Below are 20,663 nucleotides of genomic sequence, written 5' to 3'. Positions count from 1 at the left end.
GACAGCAAGATCTCATTATATCAAAATGTTTCTATAAATGTAATAGCTTTTCTCGATTACATATTTTACGTTACATAACAAAATAAAGACAAAATTAAGCTGGTAAATACTAGGTACTGAAGCGATGCACTTGCAAATAAATAGGTGTGTAGTCAAACGAATGGAATATTAATATGTGTGCTATTTGGAGGTTAGTTTTTAGCTGTTTACAGTATCAGTAAATTAAATAAACGCTCGCATACATAGCATAGACATTTTACTAATACATCGAGAGGCAACTCCAATCAAACGTTTTTTTTACCTATTCCATATGGAACATCAGCAAATTTTTAGTAGAACTTGGAATGTCTAATTCGAATTCTTGCATGGTGCACACCTTTGAGCTGTGACATCAAAAAAATAGGATTTAGCAAAATAATTTTTCTAGTTACCTGAACAAAATAAATTTAAATTTAAATTCTAATACTATAGTAAGTGATAACTTGTCCACCACTGTCATAAGGGCCCTGTACTTCCCGCATATTTAAAACATAGATTATTGACAACGCAATAGGTGTATATAAATTTCCTCAACTAAAAATAGTAACAGATAATAGTATTTATATTGATTTTCTGATATCCATGTATCGTTGCAAAATATTTGCATATGATATATAACAACACGCTTTTCAATTATTACTGGTGAAACGGAAAAATATATTTCCAGCAAAACAGTTATATAAGTCAAAGTCATTTGTTTAATAATTTGCAATTAGGAAAACAATGTTTTTTTTTGTTTTTCTCATTAAAATACGAACAATAATTCAAGCCAATAATACTAATAATTCTGATCACGTCCTGTGAGCTCATCAGTTAATTTGTGTAAAATTAGCGAAATATTGTTACATAAACTTGTTTAATTTTAGTTCGTTTATTGCATACTAATTACTAACTAATGGACTCTTCTGGTAACAAAATATTTACCTTTTTTCCAAAAAATTTCAAAACTGTCTTTTTAATCGCTTTATGAGAAATATTAAATTATGGGGTCATTTGATTTTAATTATACAGGTAATATACGTATATAATAAACCAGGAATAGGTAATTATTATGTTTTTCGTTTTTCTTGAAAATATGGCTTTAATATTAAGAAAATCTTGAAGTTATTTACAATAAGTTATGTTCAAATGATGATTCAAAATATAGCATAAATAGCAATAGAGCAAAAATTTAAGCAAAATTAGCTATATGGGAATTAAAATGCCTACCATCAGTGTTTGCTCATTTAAAATTTAGAAAACAACTAGTTTCCAAATCAATAAAATAACTGCAATATCAATTAATTTCAATATTCTAGATAATTATTTTTTATTCTATTCTAGACAATTACTTTTATTCTAAATAAACATCGAAAATTTTTGTCCCTGACAACTGTTTTCAAAGTAAAACCATAAGTAGCAACAATATACTACCAATTAAGGTTATTTACTGAAGAATGCCAATTGTTGCCTCCAGATAACAAAAAAAAAAACATTATGCATTGTTTCGTTAATTGACTTACGTGCTACTATTTGCATAGTTTTATCACTTGTTTAGTACAAAATGTTGTAAATTTTAAAGTATCTTTAAAGGAATTTCAGAAGCTGAGAGAAACTTGAAATGAAAATCTTGATGAGAAACCTACTCGTTTTATTTATTTAAGCTTTATTTATTTTGATTTATATATTTCAAACTCTGTTTATGTATTTATTTCGTTTAAACAAATTCAAATACACAATTTTTTTTGTAACAAAAATTGCTTCCAAGATTCAACATTTAAATTTAAATTTCTTAAACAATGTAATGAGCCTTTAATGTTCTCGACACTTTAAGTCTTTTGAATATTCACAAATAATAAATCATCTGAAAAAAAAACAATTCTTAACACAGCTATATTTTTAATATCCAACATTTTTCAAGATTTGATTTAAATTTTTTGTTAATTTAATTTAACAATTTAATGATTTTCTAACATTCTCCAATTATTTTAGGTCCTTATTCTTTGAGATTTTTATGCTTTTATTTTTTACTGACCTTATAATCTTCCAACAGTTCACAAATTTTCAATTATTAAAATTAATTCATATCACGAATTTCTCTAAAAATTTGTTTTCGAGATTTTTATAGTATCAAGATTTTATAGTACATTTTTATATTCATCATTTAATATTTTAAAGACCTTTTAATAATTTAATTCAATAATTTTAATCTTTAATTAATATCTTTAATTTTAATCTTTTTATGAGCAGTGTTTATTAATTTAATAATTAGTTTAAATTTATTTATTTGTTTATTCCTCTATGTCAAAGGTAAATACAAGAGTAAATATTTAAAATTTATATTACAATTATATTTTGAAGATTTCTTATAATAAATATTTAACTTCAACATTTTTTAAAGTTTTAATTTCAATTATTCAATACAATGATTTCGAAATGTTATCAAATTTTAAAGCCTTGATATAATATTCTAAGACTTTAAGGCAAAATTTCAAAAAATTTAAGACTGCAAATTTCTTTAAAAAATTAAAAAATAATGAATATATTTTTATGAGCAGATTTATTTATTTATTTATTTATCTATCTATCTATTTCTTTCGCCATTTGCTTCTTTTTAAACTGCTCTTTGTTTCATAATTAAAATACAATTACAATAATATAAGATACTTAAATTTGTTAAAATATCATAAAATAACCTAAAATTTGTTAATATTGTAAAAGTATGTATTGTAAAGCTTATTAAAATTACTTATTAAATTTTTAAAAACACTTGTAACAAACAAACTAGTTATATTAAAAAAAAATTATAATTAAGTAAATATAAATAGGTTTATAGTAAATAAATTAAGTAATTAAATAGCTAATAATTAATTAAATTATATTAAACCTATAAAATATTGACTTAAGCCGTATTATAATATTAAATATTATACCGACGGCTTGTAAAATTAATAAATAAATAAATAAATAAATAAATAAATAAATAAATAAATACATAAATACTTTCAAGATTTTTTACATATCACATCATCAAGATTTTCTTTTAAGAAATCATAAAACAAATTCTTCGGGACACTTGATTCCAAAATAATCAAAAATTCTGATTCTTACAAACAATCTAATGATAAAATAACTTAAGAATTCAAAATTATAACTTTGTAGATACCTTAAGACTTTAAAATTTCACAAATTATTAGGTAATATTATATTATTAGATATTATTTTCAAAAATCAAAAAATGATATTAAAAATTTCATTTTATGAAAAGTGTTTTTTTAATTTAGGCTTAGTACGTACGAATTAAAATTTTATTTCAGATTTATTAATGTTTTTTATTTTCTATTTCAGGTAAGCAACTATATTCTATTGTTTGAAAATAACGTGAAGTTTAACAAATAACTGTAAGTAAATGCATTTTTCACATAGAATTTATAGATCTTTCTTGCACGATACTAAATTATTAATTTTCCCTGTTTAAATAATGAGTATACTAAATATATTTTATATTGTTATATTAAATTATATGTAGATTTCTATTTAAAATAAAATAGAGAATAACATTTTTAATACACTAAATCCATGGAGAATTAATCAATGGTGATTACATAGCAATTTACTTCAAATAAATAGTGAAGTTATTATTAATAATTAAAAGAAGATTTTTATTTAAAAGTAATAAAACTTGAAAATGATTTTTAGAGCAATCGATATGTTTCTCTTTGGAGCTTATCGAAATATAAAATTTGGATAGAATCATTTTCTTACTTTGAATATTTGTAAAATGTTTCTTGAACACCAATATTTATTCTTTCTTCACGTTGTATCTACTATTATTGTAAATGATTTCTCTCCGACTGATCCGTCATTTAAAAACGCTTTACTACTCAAAGATAGATTATCTAAAGTTCAAAAGCGACTTGTTATTCGTTAGTGAGACATGCAAAGTTAATTAAATTTCAGCTTCTAATCACTTTTAAAGTGAAATTCTATTACTATCCGACAACTGTTCAAAGGAATTCTTGAAATTGTTCGACGTATCGATAAACGGGTTTAGTAGTAGTTGATACGAGATAATGACCGGGAGATAAAATATCAGTCGGTGTAATTTTCAGAATTTTGCCAATGTAAAATAACTACATACTAATACTGGATACCGATAACTATAAGTACTTAGTAATAATTATAAATATTCTGAAACTCCATTGCCCTAACCGCAGAACCATGTCGACGTTCTATTAGGAAGTACCAGGCACGCAGGATATTTTCTTCAACTATTATTAATTTTTAAAATAAAACCACTTATCGTAGGACTATAATATTTTAAGGGATTTTTTTTTCACTATCAACTTTATCGACATCAAATTTCCAGACCCAACTCTAAATTTCTCCTTATTAGTGCACATTTTTTAAGTATCCAAAGTATTATTTTTTCTGGATCAATAATATTTGTATTTTTTTCTATGAACGTCTTAATAAATATTTTGAAATTTCGTTTCCTCTTAATCAAATTAACAAACAAGTGAGCATTGAGAAGTGCTAATGCAATTAAATGAAGGTTTTTAGCACATTTGTACAAAAATAGATATGTGATCGGAAGTATATATAATAAAACCTACATTATTTTGTAAAATAATATGGTACAAAATGTATATTGATTGGATAAAATTAATAAACAGGGTACGGAAGAGTCACAGATTTTTTTTAAGGTTTCCTGTAATTACTTTGGATTTACTGTACTTACGAGAGAATTTTTTTCGTGGAATTGATAAATATTTAATTTTTGTTTAAATTTAGTTGTTTATTAATTATTTTACTGATTTATTTATATTAAAGAGCCAAATCTGGTTTGAGCCTCATATTTTATTATTCTTGAAGAAAATAAAAAGTACATTCTTATTTATATTTATAAGATTTCATATATTTCCACACATTGATCAAATATTTTTTAAATAAATTGTATAAATAATTATTTTATAAATAAAATATTTGCTCTAATATAAATGAAGTATCCAAAATATATTTCAATTAAATAGAAATGATAAACTAACAAGAATATTATTTTTTTCTCATTTTTGAAAACCAATCGAAACTATTTCTTCAGTTTCGTTGATACTGCAACCCAATGGTTGTTTTCTATTTAAGATGAGATTATTTTTAAATATTTTTTAGTGGTGATCGAACTATGAAAATACATAAATCAGGTCCAAAAAAATATCATAAATTGAAATTATTTTAGAAATTTCTCTTATGATTTTATTTGGTTTATTTTTCCTTTTTACTAGTTTATTTATTTATTTGTTATTAATTAATTTATATAAAAATTATCTGTCAAATAACGTTAATTGGGCACAAACCCTATATAAAAATTTAATTTCTAATCATTTTCAAGAAAATAAAAGTAAAGCACCTCTTTCAAGAAAATAAAATGTAGAGCTCTTATAATTCGTATAAATATCTGCATGACTTTATATTATTAAATTGTTCAAATATTTTATAGCCTAAACATTTATATAAATTCATTGATGATTGTTATAATTATTATAACATACCAGTGGTGCTCAAAGCGTGTTTCGCGACTTCTGAGTGCGAAACTCAGTTGTAATTTTTGGATTCATAAAATTTGCTTAATATAGATATCACAGGTAATATTTGATATAATTTATTTATCTTTAAATAAAAAAAATGATTTTATTTCAAGACCAAGATACAAATAAAATCTTAAGCAATTCGTGTCATGCGAATAGAAAATATATACTTAAATAGGAAAATGACATTATTTCAAAAAGTTAAAAATTCCAAATTTAATTTATGAAGTTTTAAATTCATTTTATTAAAACTTGGTAGAAAAATGGATATATTGAGGAAGTTCGTATAGAATCTCCAAACGAAATCATCTGGAAAGGTTGGGAGCCTCTGATTATATTCATTGCGATGTAATTTACTAAAATTGCATTGCACTATAAATTTTGCGAATAGTATAATGCATCTATATGAAATTATTCAAACAATGTTTATTTTATAAATGCCAAAATGATACTTAATAGTTATCTTTTCTCTATTATTATTTCTTAATTTGGAAACTGTGCTATTTACAGGTGTAAATAATATCCTAGGATTAAATTCAGATAATTAAGGATTTACTTAATATTTATTTATACTCTAATTTTATATTCTCGGAAACCTATTGCACCTTGTCAGCAAAATCTGATTTAACCATTTTTTATGAAAGATAAATAAAAATTGATTAGCAGTTCCTAGTAAAAGCACAAATATATATTTTGGATCTATATGTTGTCATTAAGGAAAATATTTATTTCTTCAATTATAAACAAATAAATTAATCCTTAAATAAATTCAAGAAAGAGAAAGAGACCTGTTGCGCCAGGTCAGCAAAATCTGATCTAATCATATTTTTATGAAAGATAAATAAAAATTGACTCTAGTATTTTCTAGTAATAGCACAAATATATGGTTTGAAGAAAAATATATTTTTTATTAATAAACAAATAATAATAATCCTTAAATAAATTAAAGGTAGAGATAAAGACTTGTTGCGCCGGGTCAGCAAAATCTGCTCGAATCATTTTTTTTATGAAACAAAAAACAAACAAAACCGGCTATGGTATTTCCTAAACAAATCGCAGATGTTATAGTATATATCTACCAACGATAGCAAAAAATTCTAGATATAAATATAGAGCTCTAAAACGACAAGCCAGAAGAACTACTACGTCCACATTATCATCATAGTGTTACCATCTTCAGACACATAACAATAACTATTAATTAATAATTATTAATTAATTAACTATTATCACATAAAATTCTTACCTCGTCTTTTCTTCCAATATTTAGTATAAAAGAAATATGCAGCAATTTCCAAAACTGCCAAAACTGCTGCAGTTATCAAAACCGTCTTAAAAATTATTCCTCCGGAATAACATTCTAAGCCTGGATCCATTTTTGCAAAAATTGATTCGAAATCACTTTAAACACCAAAATATTAATAAAACTGTACACTTAAAAAATTCACTATAGTAAATCTTTGTTTATCAAATTTGCTTCACATCAACACGTTCTATTTTATACTCATTTTAACATAAAAGTTTTGATTTATAGAGCAAATTTTAATTTCATTCAAAAATAAATTTTTACAAGTAATTTAACCATTTATAGTTGTAATTTTTTTTACTGTTTCAGCACTTAAATGTGTTTACTTCGCACTTTGATGCACAGATAATAAAAAAATGCTTCTGTTGCTATCATATAACTCTCTAATAAAATGATTTATAAATGATAGAAATTTTTCAAGTTTATCGCTTGGATCTTGGTTTTCTTTTTTATAAACACTTTTATAGATCAACAAGATAATGATAATAAATTTAATAATAATAATAGACACTAAACAATGAATCCACGTGCATAAATAATTGGATGTGGTCAATTAATTAGGTTCAATTTATCAAATTGGTCCACTTTTAATAATCAAGTATATTCCAAATTAATTAGTTAAACTCAATATGTTATTAATTTTAGACGCACAGTTTTGTCTTTAATAAACACAATTAAAATCCACTAATGTTGTCATAGAATTCTAAGAAAAAAACGTCAGCTTGAATGTTGATCACTTTGACAATATCCTGGATAAACTTGAATTTTTTTGGTAAATAATTAAGATAATATCTTGGATGTCACTGTGGTAATGGACCGAAATCTTCTTGGTAAAATTTGTAAACAGAAGAATATCCAGCAATCCTTTTGGAGGAGTATTTTGGGGTAATATCCTGGTGACACTGATAATGAGCTTTTGAAACACCTTGGTAGAATTTTTTACAATATTCTGGAGCCTCCCTGGTCAATTTTTCTGGGATAATATCCTGTTGTCACTGTTATCATAAACTTGAATCTTCTTGGTAAATTATTAGCATAATGTCCTGTTGTCTCCTTGGTGAAATATTTAAGGATACTAAACAGTTGTTACTTTAATCATGAACTTGAATTGTCCTGGTAAAATAATTTACAATTTTAACTTATTGCTTCATCTGTGAAATATTTTAGGATAATATCTTTTTGTCAATGTGATCATAAAATCTCCTTGGTAAAAAATTGATCATAAACTTAAATCTCCCTATAGCCTGGTAAAATATTTTAGGAAATATCCTGATGTCACTGTGATTGTGAACTTGAATTTCCTTGGTGAAATATTCTAGGATAATATCTTGTCTTCTTAGTGAACTATTTTAAAATAAAAAAATTGGTAAAAAAAATTGAAAAAAAATAGGATAATATCCTGTTGACACTATTCTTGGTCAAAAATTAGGACAAAATCCTGATGTGTCACTGTGATGACTTGAATTTTCTTCAGGATAGAAAACAAAAGTTAGGCAAAAAAATTCGGTATTACCAGCAAATGACAAACAATGTCCTGGATGTCACTCTGATCATCAACTTTGAATCCTTTTAGAAAAAAAACAGAATAATATCCTGATGTCACTGTGATCACTTGAATTCTCTTCAGGATACAAGACAAAAGTTATGATCAATATTGTTTTACAAAAAAATCGGTACTACCGGCAAATTACAATATCCTAAATGTCACTCTGATAATGAACTTGAATCCTTTTGATAAAAAATTAGTAAATATCCTTATGTCACTGTAATCACTTGAAAACTCGTCAGGATAAAAAACAAAAGTTATGATCAATATTGTTAGGCAAAAAAATCGGTATTACCGGCAAAAGCACATTGACAATATCCTGGATGTCACTCTGATCTCTTGAATTCTTGGTAAAAAAAAATAGGATAATATCCTGATGTCACTGTGATCACTTGATTTATCTTCAGGGTAAAAAACAAAAGTTATGATCAATACTGTTTTACAAAAAAAATCGGTATTATCGATAATGACAAAAATTGGATAAAAAATTGGGATAATATCCTGATGTCACTGAATCCACTTGGCAAAATACTAGGATGTTATATAAAAGTTTTAATTTATGTTGGTAATTGACTATAAATCTGAATATTGACAATCCTGTATGCTGAATATTCTGGATGTCACTCTGATTATGAACTTGAATCTACTTGGTAAAAAAAATCGGGATAATACCCTAATGTCACTGAATCCTCTTGGTGAAATATTGGATGAAATATTGGATATTGATTAAAAATCTGGACGTTGACAATCCTGAATGCTGAATATCCTGGATGTCGCTCTGACCATGAACTTGAATCTCCTTGGTAAATATTTGGGATGGAAGTCACTCTTGGTAAAATTTTGATTTAATTTAAAAAAGTTGTTGTAATCAATATAAGTTATAATCAATATTGGTTATTGATTATAAATCTGGTCGTTGACTATCATGGATGCTGAATATCCTGGATGTCACCTTGATCATGAACTTAAATCTTCTTGGTAAACTATTAGAACATATCCTGGCTATTTTGGAAATCTTTTAGGTTAATTAATAAAGTAGTTGTTGATTTTTATAATCACAAAAACTGCACATCCTCCTATTAAACCTATCTATCTATCCATCATCTTAGACCACCATATACGCTTCACAAATTTTTTAATAATTTTTCATCAATCAATTTTTTTTATCAATTTATTATTACTTTTTTTCGAAAATTTATTATTACTTCGTCCTCTCTCGTCGGCTTTCGGTGTAAAACTGTTTCGTTTCGTATTAGTGTGCCGATTGCCGGTTCATGCATTCCTCCGCAGTGCCGCCGTGGAATGTCGTAGCACTAGTATAGTGTAGTGGTAGTGTCCCTGTCTCTGTCTCTTTCGCTCGTATGAAGTGATTGACTTGACTGGTGTGACTCTGTCTCTGTCTGTCTTTGTCTACCTTTACAGGTGCCAGATAAGCAAAAGATATCGGGAAAAAATCGACACGTTCTTAATAATTGGCACTGGGGGGAATAAGATATTTTTATTTAAAAAATATTTGAAAAATGTTTTATATGATGTACGGTTTGAAGAGTACTTGTCTTAGATAAAAATTATGTTAGATTCATAAATTGTAATGTTGACAGCAAAAATTGAAGGATATTTAATAATTAGGGAATTATTAATTTATTGTTTACTAGAGTAATTATTTTTGATATTATAAAATTTTAATAATGCCTTTCTACTATGTTTCATAGCATTACAATATTAGAGATTTTTTATCACATTTTTTTCAGTATTTCATATGAATAAATAATTATTATCTTTTTTATTGATATAAGATTAAAATCAACTAGTGGTGTATAGCATCGTGCCTTAAGGCAAATTGCTGTAACTTCCCGTACCGTAATGAAATATTCGAGAAATATTAAATATTTACATATAAGTTATTTTATCAAACACTGTGACTTAGTTTTGTTTACAGAAAACTAAATAAGCATAACTTAATCAATCGAATTTAATATGAAGGACTGAATTGCGAATTTAAAATTATTTTAGTATATTTTTCTTTTAGCAAATGCTTTAAATGTAAAATATGTTAGACTTTTTTTTTCGTTTTTTTATTTTATCTCCAAAAAATATTTACAACATACATAATATACAAATTGTTTACATCTAAATTTAATTTACTTCCCTTAATAAAACTAATCATATAAAGATAACAATTTGAATTCTGTAATTCAAATTGCGAGGCTTAATTCCACTAATGAACTACATTGTGCTTATTCAAAAAATATGGTATATTTTCTTTTCTGGTAAAATAGTGCAAAACTGCATACATAAAAAATGTGAAGGATAGTTATTGTTTTAAGTGCCTTGGATAAAAAGTTTGTTAGTTTTATTTGTTTATTCATTTATTTTATTCATTTATTTATTTATTCATGAGCAAGCTGTAATCAATAATAATAGATATTATTTCTGGCTCTTATCAAGCTTATTCATAATTAATATTGAAAGGATAGTAAGTTTATAATAATCATAGTAGCTGTACGATTTTCACTTCTGTAAAAAATGAGCTGAAAAAAAAGCATTCGAACATTGAATACAATGTTCATCATCAAGTTTATCATATTAAAGTCTATCAACTTTCCGAAGAAGTTGGTTTTTCTAAATTTCATCTTGCCAATTTTATTCTTGATGTTTCAAGTCATTTATCATTTATCATTTGAGACTAAAATTGAAATGGATTTTTTACGTAACTCTATATCACTACAAAAATCATGATCTTCAAGAACATTTCAACAAATAGTTTAATTTTTTTTTTTATAAACCTTACCAAAGATTGAAGATATGAGCAATTATTTTGTAATGTGATCCCCAAAATTTGACCACCCATCGATGTTTTTTCAAAAAAAAAAAAAAAAAACAGCTGAACCAATTTAAAAAATTTAAAAGCCATTCTGTAAAACTTGATTGGACTTGCGTTGTTCAGTTTTGTAAGACGATTGGCCGAACCGTTTCTTTACTTACGCTTTTCTATCATTTTTTAAATACTTGCAGTTACGCGCTTATTTATTAATTAAGACAATGAAACAAATAGTATAAATTAAACCCTATATCTATATTAAGTCAATTACACATTTTATTTTATTTAAATAAAGAACTATTATACATTTTGAGTAAAATTGGTACATTTACTGTATACATTTGATCAATTTATTTTATTATTTTATTTATTATAACCACAGTTTTTTTTTAAATTTGAAGTTTCATAGTAATTGAGATACTTTACTTATATTTTTAGTGGCAAACCAACTGAAGACTTGTTTGTAGTTCCATGGTTTAATCTTATATCAATAAAGAATTTTTATTACATATTTATTCATATGAAAATACTAAAAAAAATGTAATCAAAAGTTTTTAATATTGTAATATTATGAATCATAGGAAGGCATTATTAAAGTTTTATAATATCAAGAATAATCACTCTAGTATATAATAAATTAATAGATGAAAGCTAGGAAATAAATTCATACTATCAATAAAACTAAAATCTAAGTTGTATTCTAACTAATTTAGATCAATTTAGATCAATTGAATCGAAAAGATAATTTCAGTACAAAAGCAAGAATTATTAAGAAATAAGAGTTTTTACTTACAACCCAACTGTTTACTTTTTTTATATTTAATATATTTAATATCAGAATTTCTTTTTCAATAATCATATATAGCTGGGGAATAACTTTTTTCACCAATATCAATTGTGCTTGAATTAAGAAACCTTGTTTTACAAAACCAAAGCGATATTGTAGCTTTTTTATGCTATATAAATATATAAAATACAATTTGTAAAACTGATCATAAATTTTATCCTAGTAATATAACTAGTATTACTGATAAAGCTATAGCTTATTTTGAATACACTCATTTGAACGTAGGGCAGAAAAATAATTTCAATATGTCAAGAGTAAAAGTATCTTACAAATTAAATAAAATAGGGCGCATAATCTAAAAGTATCAAGAAAAAGGATTGTACTTATCCGAGAATTGACCTATAAATAAAGTAAATGTGCACAGACTCTTATATTCCTCTAGACATTTATCATAATTAAGTTAAAATACTTGAGCACGTTTTTGCAAAACAAGTGCTACTACATTTTCCAGATTAGATACACAGCTAATTAACCGCATGCAAATAAAACAAACAATTTAAATAAAACCATCACTATCTATTTTTATCCGAGTGAGTGGTTCGGCCAGATAAGAAAATTCCTAATAACGGATTTTTTTTCTGTTATCACCGCGTGCCCTATATATACAAATGCAGTATTTACGGTTATTATAAGGCAAAGAGAGGCAGAAGCAGAGTTTGGTTTGGATTTCTCTGAAGATTGGGATTTAAATCTTAAAGCCACTCACGATTTTTATTATACCTGGAAATTAGGCAGGTAGAGTCCTAACAGGCTCGTCAGGTCGGGGTAACGGTTCTCAAATAAAGATTCGCGGAGGAAGAAAATTTGAGGTCGTTGCTTTCCTTTCATATTGATCATATCTAATGCGATTTATACAACTGTTTTGTTATGTGTTAAAATGCATAATATTGTATTTATTGAAAGGCAGCCCACCAGTTATATCTATTCAAATCACTTTCTTTTCAAGCAAAAACTGATGTCACTACTGCTTGATATCAGGTTGTCTTAGACGCAAATTGAAATCGAACCTCATGGTTCCTAAAAGCTTTTACCACTTGAGCTACTACTACTTGGAGATTTTCAAAGAAACAAGTCTAAAAAATGTCATATAATAAAGAAAAACGTTATAATATGAATGATTAAAATTAAAACCGAAGAGAAAATAGATAATAGATAATAGATAATATTAAAACAAAAAAATATGTAGTGGGAGCTCTGATCTTGCAACTCAAGGTTCTAGGTTCAAAACTCACCTAGGACAGCCTGGTATCAAGAAGTAGTAATCGGTTTTCATGCTAAAATATGGTTCCAAATGAAGTTAAATTAAATTAGATTAAAATACATATATCAGCATCAGAGAAATTTTAATTAATATGTAGTTTGTTAAAAATAAAACTTTGTCAAGCAAATTCTTCAATATGTACTCGTTAAATAGTTTTCAATTAGAAATCGAATAATTATCTTAAAGATCTTCAAGAAATGCAAAGAAAAATCGTTTAAAATTAGTTTGAACTCAAATTATAAATAAAATAAAACATGAGTAAAATCAAATCGTTACACTATAATTTTATAACTTCATCGCATTTAAATTTTCAAAACAAAATCATATAAATTTCTTTAATTTATATTTGAAAGTTCAAGAGCTTTAGATCCACATCATTTCTTACTTTATTAATATATTTTTTATAATTAATATTCTATTTGGAAATAATAAAAGTTTGTTACTTAATTTTAAGCTCTACCTATTATCAATATAAAATTTCCTCTTGAGAAAATCTAAAACGAAATTTTATTCTGTTAAGTCGATTTTTTCTAAAATAAATTATTAAGTTTCACGTTTCAATTTAAAATTTTCTCAAAAAAAATATATAATTTTCTATAATTAAATGAAGTTAAGGAGCTTCTTACTTTATTAACCTTTTCCACTTGCTAATTCCAAGACTCATATAAATTTTGCCGGCGGCATAAATATTCTATTTATTAAAAGTTTGTAATTTGATTTAAAGCTCTATTTATCCATATATAATTTCCTCTTGAAAAATCTAAAAATGGAATTTTATCATTTTAAGTCGAATTTTACGTAAATTCGACTTAAAAGAATAAAATTCCATTCTTAATTTTTTTCAATATTAGAGAAATTTTTATTAAAATTAAAACGTGAAGTTATTTTGGATTTTTTGCCATAGTTTTATTTGCTATATTATTATTTATTTTTTTATTATTTTATTAATAATTTATTTTCATATCTCAGTCAGTCAAAATTGAAGTCGGTTTCATTCCAAAAAAATTATTAAGTTTCACATTTCAATTTTGCATTAAATTTTCTCATATGATGAAGAAACATATTTTGTTCGAGGCCTTTACAAGTATAAATTTAGAGCTCTTAGAATTATTAAAAAACTCGAATAATGATCATATGTACTTTATCTTCATTTTAATTATTTCCTATTATATTTATGGAACTAGTGTTGAAATTTTCGGATTTTCACAAAAGCTTTAATACAGTTAATTCCAGAACAATTGAATTGAGGTAATTGGTTTACAATTTTCCATACTTGATTTACCTGTAAAGACTTGATTACCTGTGAATATCTAGTTTTGTAGTGTAATAAAACTTACTAAATAATTATTTTATTTACTTACAAATAATTTGCATAATGATTCATATAATATACTGGTAAATTTAATTTTAATTTAGGTTTAACCGATATTAAAATATAGAACCTTTATAGAAACATTTGTTAATATAATATAATATTATACTAATAGAAACAGACTAGCAATTATAACTTTCATATATTTTATTATTTATTTTCAAGCAGTTATAATGTTAAAAAGACGTAACAAATATAAATAATAGTGGAGTTGCATAGAAAATCCCAAATTTTCTTTCCTTTATAAATGAGACTTTATAGAACTAGACTTTTACCTTTAAGTGTAATCAAGGGAAATATATAGAAGATAAAAAATAGTTTTATTTTAGGTGTTGTGATTTTGATAATAATTGAAAAATTTAATAATTTAAAAAAAAATCATTTCAAAATAATAAAACTAACATAAAATTTGATAGAAGACCTTAAAACAATAAAAATCTTGCATATCAATTTTAATTTTCCAAATTCCTATTACAAGTATAAACTAATAACTTTTAATATATTTAAATTGAATTTTCATTGTGGTTTTTAATTTTGTGAACATTTATGTAATGATTTATTTGAAATTGCAATATCATAGATGAGGAAACTTTTTATTTGTAATCAGACAAACTCAAAATCTAGGTATTTTTTCTCTGAAGTAATAAAACATTTATTACTCAAATAGTAATGCAAAATGCAGCCAAAAATTATTACTACATAAGTAAATACTTTTCTATGGATCACTAATAAGAGCTTTGGCCTTAGCAACCATGAAGTTTCAGATTCGATACCCAACTCGGACAGCCTTATATCAAGCAGTAGTAAGACCTTTTTTTACTTGAAAATGAGTTTCCAAGCGAAAATAGCCTTTCTAGGGTATTGCTGCATTAAAGCAGTTGAATATTATCTAATTAATTAATTAAGAAAATTCTAATAATAAAAATTGATTAAATACAGATAGATAGGTCGACTAAAATGGATTTTATTCTAAAAAGTTCGTTAACAAAAGCTGACTGGCTTATTAATTTTTGACTGCTGCTCAAAAAATAAGTAAACAATATTATACAAAAGTATGAATACAATATTTATTAAAATATTTTAGAATTTTTAATAAACTTGAAAAATTATTTATATTTTTTGATATTATAGAAACATCATTTCTTACATATTTAATAATATTTTCTTATTGCCCACAAGTAATTTTTCACAATAGATTTTTTTCTAAACAATTTATCGTATAAATATAGTGATCAATAATTACGTGAAAAATTACACTTTTCGAGGCATTTGTGTGCAAATTCAATATTAAAATAGGTTCTTATAAAGTATTGGATAAAATTTTAGAAAGTTATTTTAAATTTTCAAAAACCAAGGCAGAATTCTATTGTGAAAAAATAACATGAAAAGAATAGTTTAAATTCAAATATACACAAATACATACTTATGTTTCTCTTTATACTAAGATACTTTATGAGTATCTATTTCAGATAAAAATCAGTGTTTGTTTATAATAACAGGGATTGACGAATATACTCGTCATGACTCGATTCTGACGATACAAAACTGATATAAGAAAAAAATCATCACAAATATATAAAAAAAAATCTAACTTTTGATTTTTTTTTATGAATTACGATTCCTTATAAAATTAATAACAATTTTATTTTATTTGTTAATTTTTTTCCTTCGGTTACTATCCATTATAATTAATATGCCTGCCCTTTACTATCGAATTGATATAAGATTTATTAACTAATAAATTATCGAAGTTATGAGAAGTTTTATCGCTTGGAAACGATAATAATAATCGAAGTATTATTAAGTCATGATGCAATAAACGATTTCAGGTAACAATCATATATAATATATGATTAAAGTACAATGAGTGTCTAATCACGTCTTGAAAGCAATTGTATGATGTCTGAGAGTGGAGAAGACTCTTGAAAGACATCAAAGGTATCATGAGGTAAATGACGACTTTCCAATGATGGAAAAGGTGTAATAAATATCTACTAAAGTGTTAGTCGAAGGTTTTGAACTTATTCAAAAAAACACAATTTTACTACATAATTCTATACATAATAGAAACATTCAATAACTTCTTCGGGTACCTATTAGTTTGGTCGATTTCCAGGTAGACTTAATTGGCTAATTCGTTAGGATGTACGTCTATTTTGTTTTTATATTTGGTAGCAACCACTGTTATTTGTTCTAGAATTGTAGGTATGTCTGTGTCTTTGTGAATGATCCATGTTGGCGTGTAGCGATTAATATTTTGCCTCAGAATTTTATTTTGACCGCGTGAAATTTGTTTTTTGTAGTACCCCGTTTTTTGTAGTAGTAAAGTTGAATACCATAGGTCCACACGGGTTTAATTGTGTATTTCTATTTTGAAGTTAATAATAATTTAAGAAGATTTGATCCATCTATTGTCCTTTGTTCTTTATGTCTATTTTCCAATTTATACTTATAAATGTATTGTCTGAAATAGCATCTGATTTTTTTTTTGCCCCTGGAAAGCCAAACCTTAAATTTTTATATAATCGTGTCTTCTGTCTTCTGTCTGAATCTCAACCTGTTGTAAACCGCAGCTTTGGATTTTGAATCTTCTCATTAACATTTTCGAGTATCAAAACTTCTTGATATATCTTCAACGCATTCGTCTGTGTCTGTATTCGTCGCATCTTCTCGAATACGTTATTATCTCTTGGTATTATTTTTTTTATTCATAATTGGAGAGCTGGGAGAAAATTAACGATGAATTAAAAATAATTTCTATTCCTTAGCTTTTATTGCATTTTTTGTATTTGTATGGTCAATTTTGGTGAATTTATGAAAATTATAATGCAAACTATTTTATAGAGGAGAGGGTTCCTCACAAATAAAGAACATGAATGATGATCTTCGAATGTAATTTTTAGTGAACGTACAATTTGATATGTGATAAGTGTTTAGTTTTCAAACAAAAATTTTGATAGTTTCTTCAGAAATGGACAGATATTTAATAGATAATATCTAGATATAATTAATAATTAATAATCTAGATATATATTTTTTTTATTCACAGTAGATTTCAACGATAAGATTATAAATGTTGAAAAATATAAAAAAAGAAAAAAAAAAAAAATAGATATCATCTATAGCATTATATACTAAAATTATGAGTGAAGTAATTAGGTGAGATTTGGAGTTTCTTGTTAAAAATTATATTATTTAGAAAACACATTTTGGTTAAACTATCACTTCAATTGGCCATTTCTGCGGAAATACAGCAGGTAACATAGGGTTGTTAGGGCAACGCTATGTTGTGCTTGTTTTTTAGTACTAAAAACTGTGAAAATACTATATTTGCTGTGCGACTTAGGCGTATTGTATATAAACGAAGAAAGATTATGATTACTGCATCTTTGAAATGCACATCCATTACATACGATTTTATATTTAAAACGCCTAATCGTACAGCAATTAGATTGACTTTTAACAGTTTTTAGTACCAAGAAACAAACATGACAACCTTATGTTATTGCAGAATTGGCCCCTAAAATTCACTGATTTTTATAAATGATTTTTATGAATCAATTAATATTTTTTGCTATAAAATCGGGGGCTTCTCTTAATTTCAGTATTTGCTAAGTCTGTTTTATAGTTATACTGGTTAGTTTTTGGTCATTTTCAAGAAAAGTTTAATATGTGGGTTCATACATTTTTTCATAATTGATAGTTTGTTCAACATACATGAAATTAGAGGCTTATAAAAGTAATGCTTAATACCTTTCCTAAGGAGAAGTTTGTTTTCATCAAAAAATCCGATTTGCTAATTTTATGTATTCTCGACGTTTCAAGCCATTCTGAAACGAATGAGATCAACATTTGGAAAAAGTATATGTGTGTGTGAATAGATTTTTTGCCGTAAATCGGCGTTTTCTCAAAAACGGCTGGACCGATTTCAACAATTGAAAAGCCATTTGATGTATCTCGATGAGAACTAGCGTTTATCAATTTTGCGCAACGATCAGCCAAGCCGTTTCTTTGTAAATAGCAGAAAAGTGAAAAGATTTTTGTCCACGTTTTAGTCCGCAATTCTGAATCGATTTTGAAAATTCAAAAACCGCTCGAAATATATTGATTGGGAATGATACTGGTTAGTTTTTGGTAAAATTTTACTGGGCCGTTTTATTGAAATTTACTGTTGAAAATTTTTTCTGCCGATTTTTATGAAACTTTCTGGCAGTAGATATCATAGTCTTATAAAACATACTAAAATGTTGCGGCCCTACGACAAATAGTTAAATGTTAAAAATTCCTCAAAGTTTAAGAAAATATTATAGATGAAATTTGTGTCAAAAGTTGCTTTTGTGATGTGATGAGTCAAACATTATCAATTCATTAAAATTTAAAATAATAAGCTACAACTTTAGGGCATACTAGCACCTGTCTGTGTAATATAATTAATATAATTACAGTTAATTTAAATGTGTTTGAGAAAATTCTATTCGAAAACGCAATGTTTAGATTTGATTGAAAGCGATAACTTTATTTTTGAAATAAACAGTTGAAAATTGTATCTAAATATTTAAATTTCAATTTTCATTGATTAAGTCAATTCTTACACATTTTGTGAAGTTTATGCAACTTGCCTTAGTAATAAATGCCACTTTCAACTATTTTTTCAGTAATAGTTAATGTATACTTGTGACGCCAAATGAGATATTTCTCTCGGAACATTTTAAATATTTTTAGTTCACCTGTTAAGTGCAAATTTTCCACCAGCTCTCCCACTATTCCTATAATTTGTTGTTGTTTCTTTAATATGCATTGGATGGTGTGTTGCATCGCGACGACCGACGACCGGTTATGAAATTTGACCACAAACGTGGTTTTTTTTAAAAAGACTGAGGAATTCCGATTTTTTTCAAATTCCTTATTTGTTTGTTTATTGAAAATAAACAAAATACTGAATATCGAAATACCAAACATCGTTATGTGATAAATAAATTTTTTGATATTTTATTTCTGTGGATTATATTATCTGGGAACCAATTCTATCGCATAACAGACCAATGTTATGGCAAGGCTATGTTATGAAGAATTTTCCATACAAAATCGTTCTAAATATTGACAAAAGCCATGTGGTTGCTGTGCAGTCTGGCGTTTTTTTCAGGTTGTTAGATAGAAAACCTAAGCTAGAAGCCGCACAAATGTCAAAAAACGATGTTAGATAACAGGGTCTTTCTGACTCAGCTTCATAACATACGAGTGACGTTGCATGAATGAATGACATTTTGATAGTATTTAGTATGATTCAGTAGCATAATCTATGGAAGTTGGAGCATAACATTGCCTTTCCATAACATTGGTCTGTTGGGCGGCAGAATCGGTCCCTTAATAAATGAATATTTAGTAAAAGCAGAGTCCTTGCAATAACCAGAGAATTCTTAGTACTTTTGAGTAATTGCATTTACTTCTGATAATTCAAAGGTAGATTGCAACTAGCAACTAGCAAATATAAAAAAGTGTACAAATGTATGGAAAATGTTTTTATTTGTTCCTGAAGAAGACATATCCTATGTTAATAACGTAGAAAATATTTATAAATGTAATGTCAGATAAATTAACTAGAAATTGTTTTTGCTCTCAATGAATGTGAAATTAATTATGAATGTAAGCATGGTACTGCGGTACATCAAAGAAACATTTTAATCATCACTCTAACTTTTATTCATTACTGTATCTACCTACAATAACTTCAAACTTTTTATAAATCTAAGATTCTCTTCATCAATATATATTTGCAGTTATAATATTTGATTAAGTCATCATACAAGAGCGACTAATTAAGACCTCCATTCGAAGTGTATATTAATAATAATAACTGTATTCTATTTTCTATTGTTATGGATCTCACTATATATTGCATAATAAATA

At 25.8% G+C, this 20,663-nt stretch overlaps 1 protein-coding gene across 1 annotated transcript in view; it reads right to left on the bottom strand.

Moving 5' to 3' along the window:
• LOC113389386 overlaps positions 1-7,600 on the bottom strand; it is a 73,321-nt gene extending 65,721 nt beyond the window's left edge. The window contains exon 1 of the mRNA XM_026626430.1: positions 6,850-7,600. Coding sequence (XP_026482215.1) covers positions 6,850-6,979 — 130 coding nt within the window. The 5' untranslated portion in view covers positions 6,980-7,600. The remainder of the gene's footprint in view (positions 1-6,849) is intronic.
• Positions 7,601-20,663: the final 13,063 nt, after the last annotated feature.

Source organism: Ctenocephalides felis, unplaced genomic scaffold, assembly GCF_003426905.1.
Source record: "Ctenocephalides felis isolate EL2017-DRISC unplaced genomic scaffold, ASM342690v1 CF-g0.4_SCAFFOLD_03573, whole genome shotgun sequence".
Taxonomy (NCBI): domain Eukaryota; kingdom Metazoa; phylum Arthropoda; class Insecta; order Siphonaptera; family Pulicidae; genus Ctenocephalides; species Ctenocephalides felis.
The sequence above is the reverse complement of the archived record's forward strand: the minus strand, read 5'-3'. Positions and strand labels throughout refer to the sequence as shown.